Genomic DNA, 16,896 nt, shown 5'->3' with positions numbered 1-16,896 from the left:
TATATTGAGAGTAACTGCATGAATTATTTGTTTTTTTTTAAACTTTTCTTGTATACAGTATACTACGTGTAACACATATAAACTCTGTGCTTCTTTCTTATATTAGTGTATCTTATTTACCTTACTCATAGTACATGAAATTAATTCTTGCATTATGAGATGAAAATTGTTTTAAATATATTTTGTTATTTCAGCTTTCTTGTTTTTGTTTGTACTTGGGATCATATTTGATCGGCATGATTTTGTCTTTTTTGTAATACACCTTAAATTTTGTTTTGCTTTTGAATTCAATTGCATGAAACCTAATCTTTGTAGTTCAGAACCTGTCAGGCAAGTTATTTTTTTGGGTTGGTCAGATGTCTTTTAAACCAGGATTCTTTGTATCGCTGCAAGTAATTGGGCTTCGGTTTGAGATATTTAATTTGCAGTCTTCATAATGTTTGATAGTTTTGGTAATGCTGTTATTGGACTCTAAGTACCCAGAGATTGAAATAGGTAAGAAGAAAGAATAAATGGATTGCTGATTTACAGTATTTGCACAGGCTAATAGACTCCATAATTACCTTTTCTGTATATTATTTCTATTAATTTATTGAATAAGAGGACCTAGATTTGATTAGTGTACATTGCAATTTATGCAATCTGTATTTTTCTAATGAAATATTCAAATAACTCTGCCAACCAGTTGTTGAATTTGAAATTATTGTCACAGGCTTGTAACTAAAATGTTTTTTGGGCAAATAAATTGGTTGTCATGAAACTGGTGCAGTAATTCTGTTTGCTGAGTAGTAACAATATATAAAAATATCAAAAGCCATAGTCTGCGAGAGATAATTTCCTCATGTAACTGTTCATCACAGCAACAGCAAACTTTCTGCACACTGCTGCCAAAATATATTCCACATATTAATAGTTCAGAGAACTGTCATATTAACCCAATATACATTCAAAAACTAATGCCCAATTTTGAAACCACCAATTTTATTATAGAATCGAAACATTTGATGGTTTCATTCAGTGCCATGAAAATCTCACATAATTGGCTGAACCGGGTTGCAGATGATTATTTCATTGCTTAACTATCGTAGAACTGTGTCATGTGAGATGCCATTTTCATGAATGGTAGAGTTAACTGACTACCTGCTTAATTTGATTGCATCCAATATAATGTATCAAGGCATTATTTGATTTAAAAAAAAACAGAATTCAGCCAAGTCCTGCTTTATGTTTAAACTTCAATTAGTCAATCAGCCATTGACTAATTAATCTGAGCTCAGCTAATTACGCTGAACTAGATTTCAAACTTGTAGGGAGGGGAACCTATACTGAACACTTGATGGATGCATTTTCAATAGGGGATTGATTTTGTCTGTACTTATTGCATGAACAGTTAGTCTGGGTCTCAGCCCGAAACGTCAACTCTTCCTTGAGATGCTGCCTAGCGTTTACCAGAAACTTTGATGTGTGTTGCTTGAATTTCCAGCATCTGCAGAGTTCCTCGTGCTTGCGAAGAAAATTCAATGTTGTGTTTTTTTACACTAAGGTTTCTAAAATAATGCATACAACAAAAATACTGCAGAAGCTAGAAATCTGAAATAAATGAAGAATTTTTGGAAATATTCAACAGAGAGAGAGAGAAAAAAACGGTGAACGATTGTTTAACTTTCAACATAGCTTTTGGTGGGAAATGTAGCCATGGTGGTATATTGACTCTTTCTGATTAACTGATATTTGCTGCAGCATACTGATTTTATAGAAACCAGCAAATGAAGTCTAGTTCAAATTTTTCCAACCAAATTGCAGGATAAATAACTACCAATAATATACGTTACTAATCTTCTTCAAACAGCAAGTTGCAATTAATTTTTAATTCTGCAAAAGCCTGGCTTCAACTTGCTGATGAATTTTATTTTAAATAAGGTGGAATATTGAATTGTATTAAAGAACATGAATTTGAATTGAACTAAGTTCGCTGCATAATGTTAATTTGGAATGACAGTAAGTGTGCTTTTGGAATGTTTTCATTTTCTAATGTGGTTATCTTTTTACTTTTTTAATCCAGACAAAGTGGATTCTCTGGAGCTAAGCTGCAGTGTTGGCCCTGTGGAGGTGATTCTGCAACCTAACCAGTCTGTGGTGTTAGATTGCAACCTGCCTGCTGTTGACCAGCCTGCCAATATTACATGGAAAGAAAGGGGAATTCCTGTTGTGGATCAAGAACACCACCATGTGATTCCCAATGGATCACTATACATCTCAGAGGTATCAAGGTCCTCTGTGAATCAAGATGGAGGCATCAGTGATAGGACTTACACCTGCATGTCGGAAAATTCATTTGGGGCCGTAACTAGTAGGACTGCTTTGATCAGATTCTCCGGTAAGTAGCTGTACAGTAATTTTAATAACTTTTAAGAGAACACACTCCATTATGATTTTCTACATATATTTTATCACAAATGTGAGAAAATCTGTAGATGATGGAGATCCAAAGTAACACAGACAAAATGCTGGAGGAACTCAACAAGCGAGGCAGCATCTATGGAAGAAGAGTAGAATGTCAGTGTTTTGGGCTGAAACCCTTTATCAGGACTAGAAAGAGGGAGTCAGAGTAGAAGTCAGAGTAAGAAGATGGGCGACGGGAAGAAGATGTACAAGGTGGTAGATGATGGGTGAAACCAGGAAGAGGGGGAGAGGATGAAGTAAAGCCCAATGAGGTCATATACAGGTTGGAGGAGCAACACCTTGTATTTCAACACCTGATGGCACGAACATCGATTTCTCTCTTACGGTAATTGCGCCACTCCTCCCTCCCCCCCCATTTCAACATTCCCCATTCCTGTTTCCCTCTCTCACCATATCTCCTTACCTGCCCATCATTTCCCTCTGGTGCTCCTCCTCCTTCCCTTTCTTCCATGGTCTTCTATCCTCTCCAATCAGATTCCTCCTTCTCCAGCCCTTCTCTTTTTCATCAATCAACTCCCCAGCTCTTTACTTCAACCCCCACTTCTGATTTCACCTATCAACTACCACCTTGTACATCTTCCTCCCCTACCTTCATCATCTTACACTTTCTTCTCTCTCTTTCCAGTCCTGATGATGGGGCACGTCCTGAAAAGTCAACTGCTTACCATGGCTGCTACCTGGACTGCTGAGTTCCTCTAGCATTTTGTATGTGTTATTCTGCATAAATTGGTTGCATAATTTTAACTACTAATTGTGTCATGACTCTGTTTTATTAATGTGTATGTTGCGTATATATTGCTGGAGATGCTCACTGCAACATTTACTAGGTTATAGCAGGCACATAAGAAAATATTGTTGACATTTGGAAAACAGCTTTCAAATGATATTCAGGCAACACACAAAAATTGCTGGTGAACGCAGCAGGCCAGGCAGCATCTCTAGGAAGAGGTACAGTCGACGTTTTGGGCCGAGACCCTTCATCAGGACTAACTGAAAGAAGAGCTAGTAAGAGATTTGAAAGTGGGAGGGGGAGATCCAAAATGATAGGAGAAGACAGGAGGGGGAGGGATGGAGCCAAGAGTTGGAAAGTTGATTGGCAAAAGGGATATGAGAGGGTCATGGGACGGGAGGCCTAGGGAGAAAGAAAAGGGGGAGGGGGGGGAACCCAGAGGATGGGCAAGGGGAATAGTGAGAGGGACAGAGGGAGAAAAAGGAGAGGGAGAAAAAGAATGTGTGCATATAAATAAATAATGGATGGGGTACGAGGGGGAAGTGGGCATTAGTGGAAGTTTGAGAAGTCAATGTTCATGCCATCAGGTTGGAAGCTACCCAGACGGAATATAACGTGTTGTTCCTCCAACCTGAGTGTGGCTTCATCTTTACAGTAGAGAAGGCCGTGGATAGACATATCAGAATGGGAATGGGACGTGGAATTAAAATGTGTGGCCACTGGGAGATCCTGCTTTCTCTGGCAGACAGAGCGCAGGTGTTCAGCGAAATGATCTCCCAGTCTGTGTCGGGTCTCGCCAATATATAGAAGGCCACATCGGGAGCACCGGACGCAGTATATCACCCCAGCCGACTCACAGGTGAAGTGTTGCCTCACCTGGAAGGACTATCTGGGGCCCTGAATGGTGGTAAAGGAGGAAGTGTAAGGGCATGTGTAGCACTTGTTCCGCTTACAAGGATAAGTGCCAGGAGGGAGCTCGGTGGGGAGGGATGAGGGGGACGAATGGACAAGGGAGTCACATAGGGAGCGATCCCTGTGGAAGGCGGCAGGGGGTAGGGAAAGATGTGCTTAGTGGTGGGATCCCGTTGGAGGTGGCAGAAGTTACGGAGAATAATATGTTGGACCCGGAGGCCGGTGGGGTGGTAGGTGAGGACCAGGGAACCCTATTCCTAGTGGGGTGGCGGGAGGATGGAGTGAGAGCAGATGTGCGTGAAATGGGGGAGATGCGTTTGAGAGCAGAGTTGATGGAGGAGGAAGGGAAGCCCCTTTCTTTAAAAAAGGAGGACATTTCCTTCGTCCTGGAAGGAAAAGCCTTGTCCTGAGAGTAGATGCGGCAGAGATGGAGGAATTGTGAGAAGGGGATGGCATTTTTGCAAGAGACATGGTGAGAAGAGGAATAGTCCAGGTAGCTGTGAGAGTCAGTAGCCTTATAGCAGACATCAGTAGATAAGCTATCTCCAGAGATAGAGACAGAAAGATCCAGAAAGGGGAGGGAGGTGTTGGAAATGGACCAGGTAAACTTGAGGGCAGGGTGAAAGTTGGAGGCAAAGTTAATACAGGTAAAGTCAACGAGCTCAGCTGAGCTCAGTTTCTCTAACTTCCAATAATGCCCCACCTCCCCTTCGTACCCCATCTGTTATTTATTTATTTATTTGTTTATTATTATATATTTTTTTCTCTCTCTCTTTCTCCCTCTGTCCCTCTCACTATACTCCTTGCCCATCCTCTGGGATTCCCCTCTTCCTTTCTCTCTCCCTGGGCCTCCTGTCCCATGATCCTCTCATATCCCTTTTGCCAATCAACTTTCCAGCTCTTGGCTTCATCCCTCCCCTTCCTGTCTTCTCCTATCATTTTGGATCTCCTCCTCCCCCTCCCACTTTCAAATCTCCTACCATCTCTTCTTTCAGTTAGTCCTGATGAAGGGTCTCGGCCCGAAACGTCGACTGTACCTCTTCCTATAGATGCTGCCTGGCCTGCTGCGTTCACCAGCAACTTTTATGTGTGTTGCTTGAAATTCCAACTTCTGCAGATTTCCTCGTGTTTGCGTTCTCTCTTCAAATCGATTGGTCCGCAGCTAATGTGCCGAGCTCCGCAAAATGCTCCTTCTTTAAACTTTTCTCCCCCTACCTGTGCGAAGCTCACTCTCTCTTCAAGTCAATTGTACAGAATATTAAACAGATAAGGGAGGTAGATGGCCAGTAGCTTTTGCTAGATCAGTATTGGTGGTTAAAAAACAGACCTGGTTTCAGTGTAGATGTATTATCAGGAGTGGAAGAAGTTAAGAATAAACAACATTTAAGAATTGAATTTGCCAACCAACTCCTGCACAGGGGTAAAAATGATCTGCTCAATGAGAAAACGAAAATTAAGTTGTTATATTGATATAATTGTGAAATGATAGTAATATCATGTGATAAGTTAACTTTTATAGAGAAGTTGACAATATTCAGTATGAATAGACTTGGCGATTTTGGGGCTGGAGTGAGAGTGGTGATGACAGTGTGGTTGTTTGCTCGCAGTGGAGATGAGGGGCATGAGGCAAAGAAAGGAAAAACAAGTTCCTATGAAAGATTCAGAGTAGATGTATATTATCTTCTGGGATTCCAGAGGCTTCTGAATTTTCTGCAATCTAATGTGTTGTACCTAGATTCACTGTACAGCCTATGGTCTGGAAGGGATCAAATGCTGATTATTTGACAGATTTGGCAAAAACTTCATTATGTTCTCAAGTTCATCTTGGGCTCCCTATTGTTTGGCACACAATTTTGTTAACCTTTCCAGATCTGTGCTAGATAGTTCCAGTAAGACTTCCAGCAAATTCAAGAGAATCTAAAATTTTCAGTCATTTTAATACTTTTGCAAACTTCTGGCAGTGTTGACATTGATACAGACGCCATAGTAGCATAGTGTTAGCAGGGTGCTATTACAGCTCAGGATGTTCCTGAGTTTGGAGTTCAATTCTGGGGCCATTCTATAAGGAGTCTTTGTACGTCCTCCCTGTCGAATGTGTGGTTTTTCCCTGGGTGCTCCAGTTTCCTTGCAGAATCCAAAAACATACTGTGTAGATTAATTGGTCCTTGTAAATTGTCCCATGATTAAGGAAGGGTTAATTGGGGTTTTGGGGTGCCTTGAAGGGCTGGAAGGACCTACTCTGAGCCGTATCACTAAATAAAAATAAATAATATTCCACTAAATAAAAATAAATAAATAATATTCAAAGTCCTGCTTTCTGCAGGAGAGAATGAGAAAATTCAACAATATAGGATGATAGCAACACATTCAAAATGCTGGAGGAAATCAGAAGGCCAGGCAGCATCTATGGAAAAGTGTACATTCAGATTTCAAGCCGAGACCCTTCAGCAGGACTGGAGAAAGAAAGATGAAGAGTAGAGTTAAAAAGTGGGGGAAGGAGAGGGAGAAACGCAAGGTGATAAGTGAAACCGGGAGGGGGAGGGGTGAAGTAAAGAACTGGGAAGTTGATTGGTGAAAGAGATACAGGGCTGGAGAAGGGGGAATCTAATAGGAGAGGACAGAAGGCCAGGGAAGAAAGAAAAGGGGGGAGGAGCACCAGAGGGAGATGATGGCAGGCAAGGAGATAAGGTGAGAGAGGGAAAAAGTGATGGGTAATGGTGAGGGGAGACATTACCAGAAGTTCAAGGAATCAATGTCCATGCCATCAGATTGGAGGCTAACCAGACGGAATATAAGGTGTCATTCCTCCAACCTGAGTGTGGCCTCATTGTGACTGTAGAGGAGGCCATGTATAGACATATTGGAATGGGAATGGTAGGTGGAATCAAACTGGGTGGCCATTTGGAGATCCCGCTTTTTCCTCTGCTGAAGGGTCTCGGCCCGAAATGTCGACCGTCGACTGTACTCTTTTCCATAGATGCTGCCTGGCCTGCTAGTTCCTTCAGCATTTTGCGTATGTTGCTTGGATTTCCAACATCTGCAGATTTTCTCTTGTTTGTAATATAGGATGATATTATTGAAGGCAAATGAGAGGAAGCATTGTGTGGGAAGGATGACTTGCATTCAAGTGAACATCATGTATCAAATATATGAATATGTTTTTATGCCTCCCCCTCATACTTCCAAGTTTTTGGAGCATGCCCTAACCAGTTTTTCTTATCCAGGTAAGACCATTTGCCCTCTGTTCATGCTGACCCATAAGTCATGGAAAAGCCATATGATTTCAAAAAAATCACCCCAGTTTATTATTGGATAGCAAAGAATTTCTTAGCTGCAAGACTATCTCCTGAAAAATTAAGATTAGATTTTCTATTTTACATCAGGCCTTAGACAGGCGTAGGCAACCTTAAGCACAAATGATTTTCTAGCATGAGTTATTCATTAATTTGAGGCAAAACATAACTAGATGTATTTAAATGGATAATTCCCATATTTCAAGTTTTTTATAGCATTTATCTGGCCCACTGACTGCTCACTAATACGCGATTTGGCCCACAGAGGCAGAAAGGTTGCCGACCCCTACCTTAGCCTGTTTCAGATAGGAATGACATGATCTGTTATACTCAGAGTATATCATTATTTGTATATCTTAAATGACTGTGGAGACCAAGTCACTGGGTATATTTAAAATTGTAAGATATAGCAGAATTAGGCCATTCAGTCAGTCAAGTTTGCTCTGCCTTTCATTCATGTCTGATATATTACCCTTCTCAACCCCATTCTCCTGCCTCCTCCCCATCACTTCTGATGCCCTCACTAATCAAGAGCCCATCAACCTCTGCTTTAAATATACATGGTCTCCACAGCCATCTTTGGGAAAGAATTGCAACAGAAAGAATTATTGAACAGGAATATGCCATAAAGCCCTCTCAAACCTTGTGCAAGAGGTTGATATGTTCTTGATTAGTGAGGGTGTACAAAATTATGGGGTAGAGAGGGACGAATCCATGATCAAATAGCTAAGCAACCTTCAGGGGCCGAATGACTTAAATCTCTTCTGTATCTAATGGTCTAAACATGGGGAATTTAACTGTTATTTAAACCTGAAATAGAAATATGAAGTTCTGGAAACATTCAGCATATCATACTGCATCCTTCCTGACCTGCTGAGTGTTTCCATCTTTCTATTTCATTAAGTTCTTTGTTTACTGATGTATTTTACTTTGACTGCTAGGTTTCTTGCTGGCTGTGGGTTGCAAATTGAATAAGTCCAAAGAATGAAAACATTTATGGCATAGGAGCTAACCAGTTGACTCAGTATTATGTCATTTGTTACAGTTCATCCCATTTCTGCCACTTTCACCCCAAACTCTGAAGATTACATTTGCTCAGCTCTTTTCCAATTCCCTTTAAAATCACTCAGTGGCTATTTCTGCAGCTCTTATTGGAGGTGGTTCTGGTTCATCACCATGCTGTGCATGAAATTGCAGCTTTTTTACAACATTCCTTCCCTTTCCCACCCCTGTATTTTTTTTATTCATGTATTCAAATCTATTCCATTGGTCCCTTGAAGAATCCACTAATTATAACAGCTTCCCCGATTTAAACCTGTCAAGTTCTTGTATAGCTCTATCAGACCCGCTCTGAAGTACCTTTACACTGAAACAAACAACTGCAGCTTCATCTACCCTGTTTTGCAACTGAAATTCCTTAAGCCTGGGATTATTCAGATAATCTTTTCTATGGCATAGGGATATTTCCATTCTTTCTAAAATATTGTCACTGGAATTGACCCTTTTTTTCTTACATTCTTATTATATATGTCTGGGTAGAAGGCTTTGGGCTCCCTTCTATGTTAACAGGCATTCTATTTTCATTGTTTTTCTTTCCCTATCCTATTTTCCCCTTCACCTCTCTTCTCAGCTTATAATATTCAGCCTGGTTCATATTTGTTTTCACCTGCCATGCATTATTCAGACAATATCCCCATCAATATTGGGGTAATTGAAGCTTCTCCTAGCAGCTGTACATCGCTGAAAATCCTTGCAGGTTTGCTATTTCTTCCCTTTCACACAACTTGTAATGCAGCTTGCTTAAATAACTGAAATGTTTTCTCTTATTGACCCCTCAAGAACATTTCTCCCCAGTATTTTAATATCTTCTTTAATAATTACTGTCACACTGTCCATTTTTTATTTTGCTTTCCTGACTTTTCTTGTACTGTCTTTCCAAGAATATTAAGTTTTTGGTCTTTGACAGTGATAGGTCATGTTTTGATACCATTGCACCATTTTTGTATCAGAAGTTTAAAAACCTTTATTTACTAATCTTTTTGTTCTTACTTAGTTGTATTCAAAGTTTGTTTCTGTGTCTCTGTGTTTTTGCTGATATACAAACATCTAAAAGTGCTTTGTAACCAATAAAGTAATTTTTAAGTGATTATGTAAATGAAAACTTGACGGTAAACTGGAAGGCCTGGATCATGTGGGTGGAAAGGAGGCACTTCACCAAAGCAGCTACTTTGGATCTTAACCTCTTGAGTCAAGATGGAGCTTTTTGGAGCAACAAACTTGATTGAATGTCATACATTTAACTTGCTGTCTTAAATGGGTTGGGTGGGAGCGGTTTTGTTTAAGACTTTACTGCAATCACATAAAAAGGGTATTGTCATCGTTTTCTGATGATTGTGCCTTGCAACTATAAGTCATAGAGGAAATACTGCATGAGCTGAGAAAAAAGAGGCAGTATGATCTCTTGAATTTTGACATTAAATCACACAATCATGTTATAAAATAGAAGACATGTTGTTTACTGTCTCAGAAGAGCAGGAATAAAAAGATGAAAGTAACAACAGGTGTATAATTAAGAAATTAACTTTTCCAGGAAGTAGAAGAGGGAACAGTGTGATTGACAGTGGTGCACATTAATCTTTATATCTATGTCCACAGAAAACCACGGCAGCTATCTTTGTAATAGTTTGCCTCCCAGGTGAAAGGGTTTGTGATGTTTCTGAACACGCCCACAATATCCTCAAATGGGAGGATGAGCAGCCAGAGGTTGTGGTACATATTGGTACCAAAGACCTGGATAGAAAAAGGGAGGAGGTCCTGAAAGCAGAATACAGGGAGTTAGGGAGGAAGCCGAGAAGCAGGACCTCAAGGGTAGTAACCTCGGGATTGCTGCCTGTGCCACATGACAGTGAGTATAGGAACAGAATGAATAAATGCAAGGCTGAAGGATTGGAGTAGGGGGTAGGGATTCAGAGTTCTGGATCATTGGGTCTTCTTCTGGGGCAGGTGTGACCTGTACAGAAAGGACGGGTTGCACTTGAATCTGAAGGGGAACAATATCCAGGTGGTGAGGTTTGTTAATGCTATTGGGGAGGGTTTAAACTAGATTTGCAGGGGGGTGGGAACTGAAGCGAAGAGACAGAGGATGGGCTGGTTGGCGCACAAGTAGAGACAACTTGTGGGCAGTATATGAGGAAGGATAGGCAGATGATAGAACTTAGATGTACTCAGCCTGATAATTTGAGATTTGTTTATTTTAATGCAAGGAAGAACTTGGAGTGTGGATCAATACATGGAACTGTGACATTGTGGCCATTAGAGAGACTTGCATGTCTCGGGCAGGAATGCCTGCCAAGCGTACCAGACTTTAGATCTTTCAAAAAGGACAGGGAGGGAGGCAAGAAAGTTGGGGGCATGGCATTGCTAATCAGGGATAGTGTCATGGCTGCAGAAAAAGAGGAAGTCATGGAGGGATTATCTACTGAGTCAATGTGGGTGGAAGTCAGAAACAGGAAGGGGGCAATAACTCTGCTGGGTGTTTTTTATCGGCCCCCCCCCAATAGTAACAGGGACATTGAAGAGCAGATAGGGGTGCAGATTCTGGTACGATGCAATAACAGGGTTGTTGTGATGGGAGATTTTAACTTTCCTTAGAGTAAGAGGTTTAGATAGGTTGAAGTTTATTAGGTGTGTTCAGGAAGGTTTCCTGACACAATATGTAGGTAACTCAACTAGAGGAGAGGCTGTACTTGATCTGGTATTGGGAAAAGAACCCGGTCAGGTGTCAGATCTCTCGGTGGGAGTGTATTTTGGAGGTAGTGATCACAACTCTTATCTCCTTTACCATATCGCTGGAGATGGATAGGAGCAGAACATTTGGGAAAACATTCAATTGGATTGGGGAAAATATGATGCTATTAGGCAGGAACTTGAGAGCATACATTGGGAGTGGATGTTCTCAGGGAAATGCATGGCAGAAATGTGGCAAATGTTCAGGGAACATTTGCATAGCGTTCTGCACAGGTATGTTCCATTGAGGGAGGGAAAGGATGGTAGGGTAAAAGAACCATGCTGTACAAAGGATGTGGAAAATCTAGTTAAGAAAAAAAGAAAAGCTTACGAAAGGTTCAAGAAACTAGATACTGACAGAGTTCTTGAAAATTATATAGTTGCCAGGAAGGAGCTGAAGAATGAAATTAAGAGAAATAGAAGGGGCCATTAGAAAGCCTTGGTGAGCAGGATTAAGGAAAACCCCAAGGCATTCTACAAGTATGGGAAGAGCAAGAGGATGATCCATGTGAGAATAGGACCGATCAGGTGCAATAGTAGAAACGTGTATGGAGTTGGAGGAGGTAGCGGAGGTAATTAATGAATTCTTTGCTTCAGTATTCACCAGGGAAAGGGACCTTGGCAATTGTGGGGATGACTCGCAGTGGACTGAAAATGCTTGAGCATATAGACATTAAGAAAGAGGATGTGCTAGAGCTTTTTAAAAGTATTAATTTAGATAAGTCACCAGGATCAGACAAGGTATACCCCCAGGCTACTGTGGGAAGCAAGGGAGGAGATTACTGAGCCTCTGGTGATGATCTTTGCATCATCAATAAGAACGGGAAAAGTACCGGAGGATTGGAGGGTTGCAAATGTTATTCCCCTGATCAAGAAAAGGAGTAGAGAAAACCCCAGAAATTATAAACCAGGGAGTCTTATTTCAGTGATGGGCAAGTTGTTGGAGAAGATCTCGAGAAGTGGGATTTATGAGCTCTTGGAGAGACATAACCGACTTAGGGATAATCAGGATGGCTTTGTCAAGGGCAGGTTGGGTCTTATGAGCCTCATTAAATTCTTTGAGGATGTAAAAAAACATATTGATGAAGGTAGAGCAGTGGATGTAGTGTATATGGATTTCAGTAAGGCACTTGATAAGGTTCTCCATGCAAGGCTCCTTCAGAAAGTAAGGGGGCATAGGATCAAAGGAAATCTGTGTGGATCCAGAATTGGCTTGCTCACTGTAGGCAAAGGATGGTTGTGGATGGTTGTAGATGGTTCGTATTCTGAATGGAGGTCAGTGACTAGTGGTGTTCCACAGGGATATGGTCTGGGATACCTCCTCTTTGTAATTTTTTTTTATTAATAAATGACCTGGATGAAGAAGTAGAAGGGTAGGTTAGTTTTCTGATGACACAAAGGTTGGGGGTGTTGTGGATAGTCTGGAGGGTTGTCAGAGGTTACAGCGGGACATCAATACGATGCAGAACTGGGCTAAGAGGTGGCAGTTGGAGTTCAACCTAGATAAGTGTGAAGTGGTGCATTTTGATAGGTCAAAATTAAAGACAGAATATAGTATTAATGACTCTTGATAGTGTGGAGGATCAGAGAGATCTTAGGGTCCATGTCTGTAGGACAATCAAAGCCACTGAGTAAGTTGACAGTGTTGTTAAGAAAGTGTGTGGTGTGTTGACATTCATCAGTCGTGGGATTGAGTTCAAGAGCCATGAGGTAATGTCACAGCTATATAAGATTTTGGTCAGTCCCCACTTGGAGTACTGTGTTCTGTTCTGATCACCTCATGACAGGAAGGATGTGAATACTGTAGAAAGAGTGCAGAGGAGATTTACAAGGATGTTGCCTGGATTGGAGAGTGTGCCTTATGAGAACAGATTGAGTGAACTTGGCCTTTTCTCCTTGGAGTGGCTGAGGATGAGAGGTGACCTGATAGAGGTGCTTAAGATGATGAGAGCCATTGATTGTGTGGATAGCCAGCGGCTTTTTCCCAGGGCTGAAATGGCTAACATGAAGGGGCATAGTTTTAAGGTGCTTGGAAATGGCACTGAAGGGATGGCTGGGGTAGGTTTTTCACACAGAGAGTGGTGGGTTCATGGAATGCACTGCCGGCGATGGTGGTGGAGGTGAATATAATAGGGTCTTTTAAGAGATTCTTTGATAGGTACATGGAGCTTAGAAAAATGGAGAGCTATGCTGTAGGGTAATTCTAGGCAGTTTCTAGACTAGGCTACGTGGTGGGCACAACATTGTGGTCCAGTGTATCTGTAATGTGCTGTAGATTTCTATGTTCTAAAATTAGGAGTCATTTAAATGGAGATTCAAATACTTCCAAGTCTCATCTTCAGGTTAAAAGAATTATTTATAATTCAGGTGTGAACTTAAGACCGTAAGATATTGGAGCAGAATTAGGCCATTTCGCCCATTGAGTCTGCTTCGTAATTTGATCATGGCTAATTCATTTCCCCTTCAACTCCATTCTTCTGCCTTCTCCCCGTAACCTTTCATGCTCTGACTTATCAAGAATCTATCAACCTCTGCATTAAAGACACTCAATGACCTGGTCTCCACAGCTGCCTTTTGCAACAAATTCCACAGATTCACCACCCTCTGGCTAAATAAATTCCTCCTCATTTCTGTTCTAAGTGGGCATCTCTCTATTCTGAGGCTGTGCCCTCTGGTCCTAGACTTCTCCATTATAGGAAACATCCACTCCATATCTACTTTGTCTAGGTCTTTCAACATTCGACAGGTTTCAATGAGATCCCCCTCCTTCGTCTAAATTCCTGAAAGTGCAGGCCCGGAATCATCAAACAGTCCTCATATGGTAAACCTTTCAATCCTGGAATCATTTTCTTGAACCACATTTGAAACCTCTCCAATGTCAGCACATCCTTTCTCAGATATGGGGCCCAAAACTGCTCACCATACTCTGTGAGGCCTCACCAATGTCTTATAAAATCTCTCTATTACATCCTTGTTTTTATATTCTAGTCCTCTTAAAATGATTGCTAACATTACATTTGCTTTCTTCAACCTGTAAATTAACCTTTAATGAATCCTGCATAAGGATTCCCAAGTCCCTTTGCACCTCAGATTTTAAAATTTTCCTATTATAATATAGTCCACATTTTTATTTCTTCTGCCAAAGTACATGACGGTACACTTCCTAACAGTATATTTCAATTGTGACTTTTTTGCCCATTCTCCTAATCTAAGTCCTTCTGTAACCTCCCTGCTTCCTCAACATTCACTACTCAATATTCACTGCCTGTCCTTCCACCTATCTTCATAAGATCTGCAAACTTTGCAACAAAGCCATCAATTCTGTCAAACAAATCATTGATTTATAACATAAAAAGAAACGGTCCTAACACTGACCCCTGTGGAACATCACTAGTCACCAGGAGTAAATCAGGAAAGGCTCCCTTTATTCCCAGTCTTTGCCTTCTGCCAATCTACCTATGCTTTATCCATGCTAGTGCCTTTCTTTTAATGCCATGGCCTCTTATCTTGCTAAGCAGCTTCATGTCAAAGGTCTTCGGAAAATCCAAGTACAGGTGTCCCCCGCTTTTTGAACGTTCGCTTTACGAAACCTCACTGTTACGAAAGACCTACATTAGTACCCTACTTTCGCTTTCAGAAGGTGTTTTCACTGTTACGAAGAAAGGCAGCGCGCGCCCCGAGCAGCCGCTCTCCCCTGGATTCGGAACGGCATTGCTTTAACACGTTGCATTAAGCAGCCGTTAGCAAGATGAGTTCTAAGGTGTCGGAAAAGCCTGAAAGAGTAAGGGTGTTGCACTTAGCGTAAAACTAGACATAATTAAGCATATCGATCGTGGTGAACGAAGCAAGGACTAAGTGAGTTTGGCTTGTGGAAGTTGACAAAGGTGATGTTGAAGAGGTTTTGGCATCCCATGACCAAGAACTGATAGATGAAGACCTGATGCAATTGGAAGAGGAAAGGATAGCAATCGAAACCGAATGCAGAAAGTGAAGCAACTGTAAGAGATTTTCGCTGCAATGATAAACTACAACTTTAATTTTGAAAGGGTACGTAGATTTAGGGGATATTTGCAGGATGGTTTGAGTGCTTACAAACAACAGTATGATAGAAAAATGCACGAGGCTCAGCAGTCACGCAAGCCTGCCACATCAGCCACAGCAGACGACGAACCTCGAACCTTGACCTTCGACATCGAGGCGGGCAGTCATAGGAGAAGATGAGCTACCTGCCCTGATTGACGATGAGATGACACCCCCGTGTCCCACCACCCCAACACCCGAGCCCCGGACAGATACTGTACTGATTCGCGAAGAACACAGTGGTAGCCGGGAGGCACACACCGCATCTTTAAGAAAAAAGCCGAAATAAACATGCTAATTAATTGGGTGCCGCCTAGCACGTAGTTGTCGGCCCAGATCAGAGACGATGCAATCGGCAATCGCCTCTGATCTGTGCCGACATTTATGTGCCTGGCAGCACCTAATTAAAATTAGCATGTTTATTTCGGCTTTTTTCTTAAAGATGTGCTGGGTGCCTCCCGGCTACTGCTGCGTTCTTCGTGGCAATGTATCGGGTCGGCGGCCCGGAGGGTGGGGGCCACCGCACCACCCAGCCTGCAACGACTCAGTCTAACACACCATCATCAGTGTGCTCGGCACTGTCCCAATTCCGGTAAGTGATACTACACTGTACATACATTATATCTACTTTATATAGGCTGTGTATTTTTACGTGTTATTTGGTGGATTTGGCAGCTTCATAGTTTAAAAGTGACTGGAGAGCGCATTTATGCCAACAGCGCTTGTGTGAGATTTTCTGCCGAGAGCGCTTGCATGAGATTTTTGCTACGGAGATCTGTGCAGGCAATCGTTGTAGAGAAGTATTTCTACTTTATATATAGGCTATGTATTTATCATATCATTCCTGCTTTTACTATATGTTACTGTTATTTTAGGTTTTATGTGTTATTTGGCATGATTTGGTAGGTTATTTTTGGGTCTGTGAATGCTCACAAAATTTTCCCATATAAATAAATGGTAATTGCTTCTTTGCTTTACGACATTTCGGCTTACGAACCATTTCATAGGAATGCTCTACCTTCGGATGGCGGGGGAAACCTGTACTCAATATCCACCAGTTCCCCTTTGTCTATCCTGCCTGTTAATTCCTCAAACAATTCCAACAGGTTTGTCAGGCAAGAATTTCCCTTATGGAAACCATCTTGACTTTGGCCCATTTATTATGTGCCACCAAATACCCCGAAACCTCATCCTTAACAATTGACTCCAACATCTTACTAACCACTGAGGTCAGGCTAACTGGCCTATCATTTCCTTTCTTCTGCCTCCCTTGCTTCTTTGAAGAGTACAGCGACATTTGCAATTTTCCAGTCTTCCAGAACCATGCCAGAATCTAGTGATTCTTGAAAGATCATTACTAATGCCTCTACAATCTCTTCGGCTATCTCTTTCAGAGCCCTCTCGTACAGTCCATCTGGTCCAAGTGACTTATCTATGATAAGACCTTTCAGCTTCCCAAGCACTTTCTCCCTAGTAATAACTGCACTCACTTCTGCCCCCTGGCACTGGAACCTCTGGCATACTGCTTGTGTTTTTCATAGTAAAGACAGATGCAAAATACTTACTCAGTTTATCTGCCATTTCTTTGTCCCCCATTACTACCTCTCCAGCATTATTTTCCAGCAATCCAAT

General features: G+C 41.6%; 1 protein-coding gene across 1 annotated transcript in view; it reads left to right on the top strand.

Annotated features, from left to right (window-relative positions):
• Positions 1 to 16,896, top strand: part of igdcc4 (immunoglobulin superfamily, DCC subclass, member 4) — a 178,954-nt gene that overhangs the window by 37,837 nt on the left and 124,221 nt on the right. The window contains exon 2 of the mRNA XM_072278159.1: positions 2,063 to 2,377. Within this exon, the coding sequence (XP_072134260.1) occupies positions 2,063 to 2,377 (315 nt within the window). The remainder of the gene's footprint in view (positions 1 to 2,062; positions 2,378 to 16,896) is intronic.

This window comes from Mobula birostris, chromosome 14, assembly GCF_030028105.1.
Source record: "Mobula birostris isolate sMobBir1 chromosome 14, sMobBir1.hap1, whole genome shotgun sequence".
NCBI classification, from domain to species: Eukaryota; Metazoa; Chordata; class Chondrichthyes; order Myliobatiformes; family Myliobatidae; genus Mobula; species Mobula birostris.
Note: the sequence above shows the minus strand (reverse complement) of the source record. Positions and strands in the feature narration are given on the sequence as shown.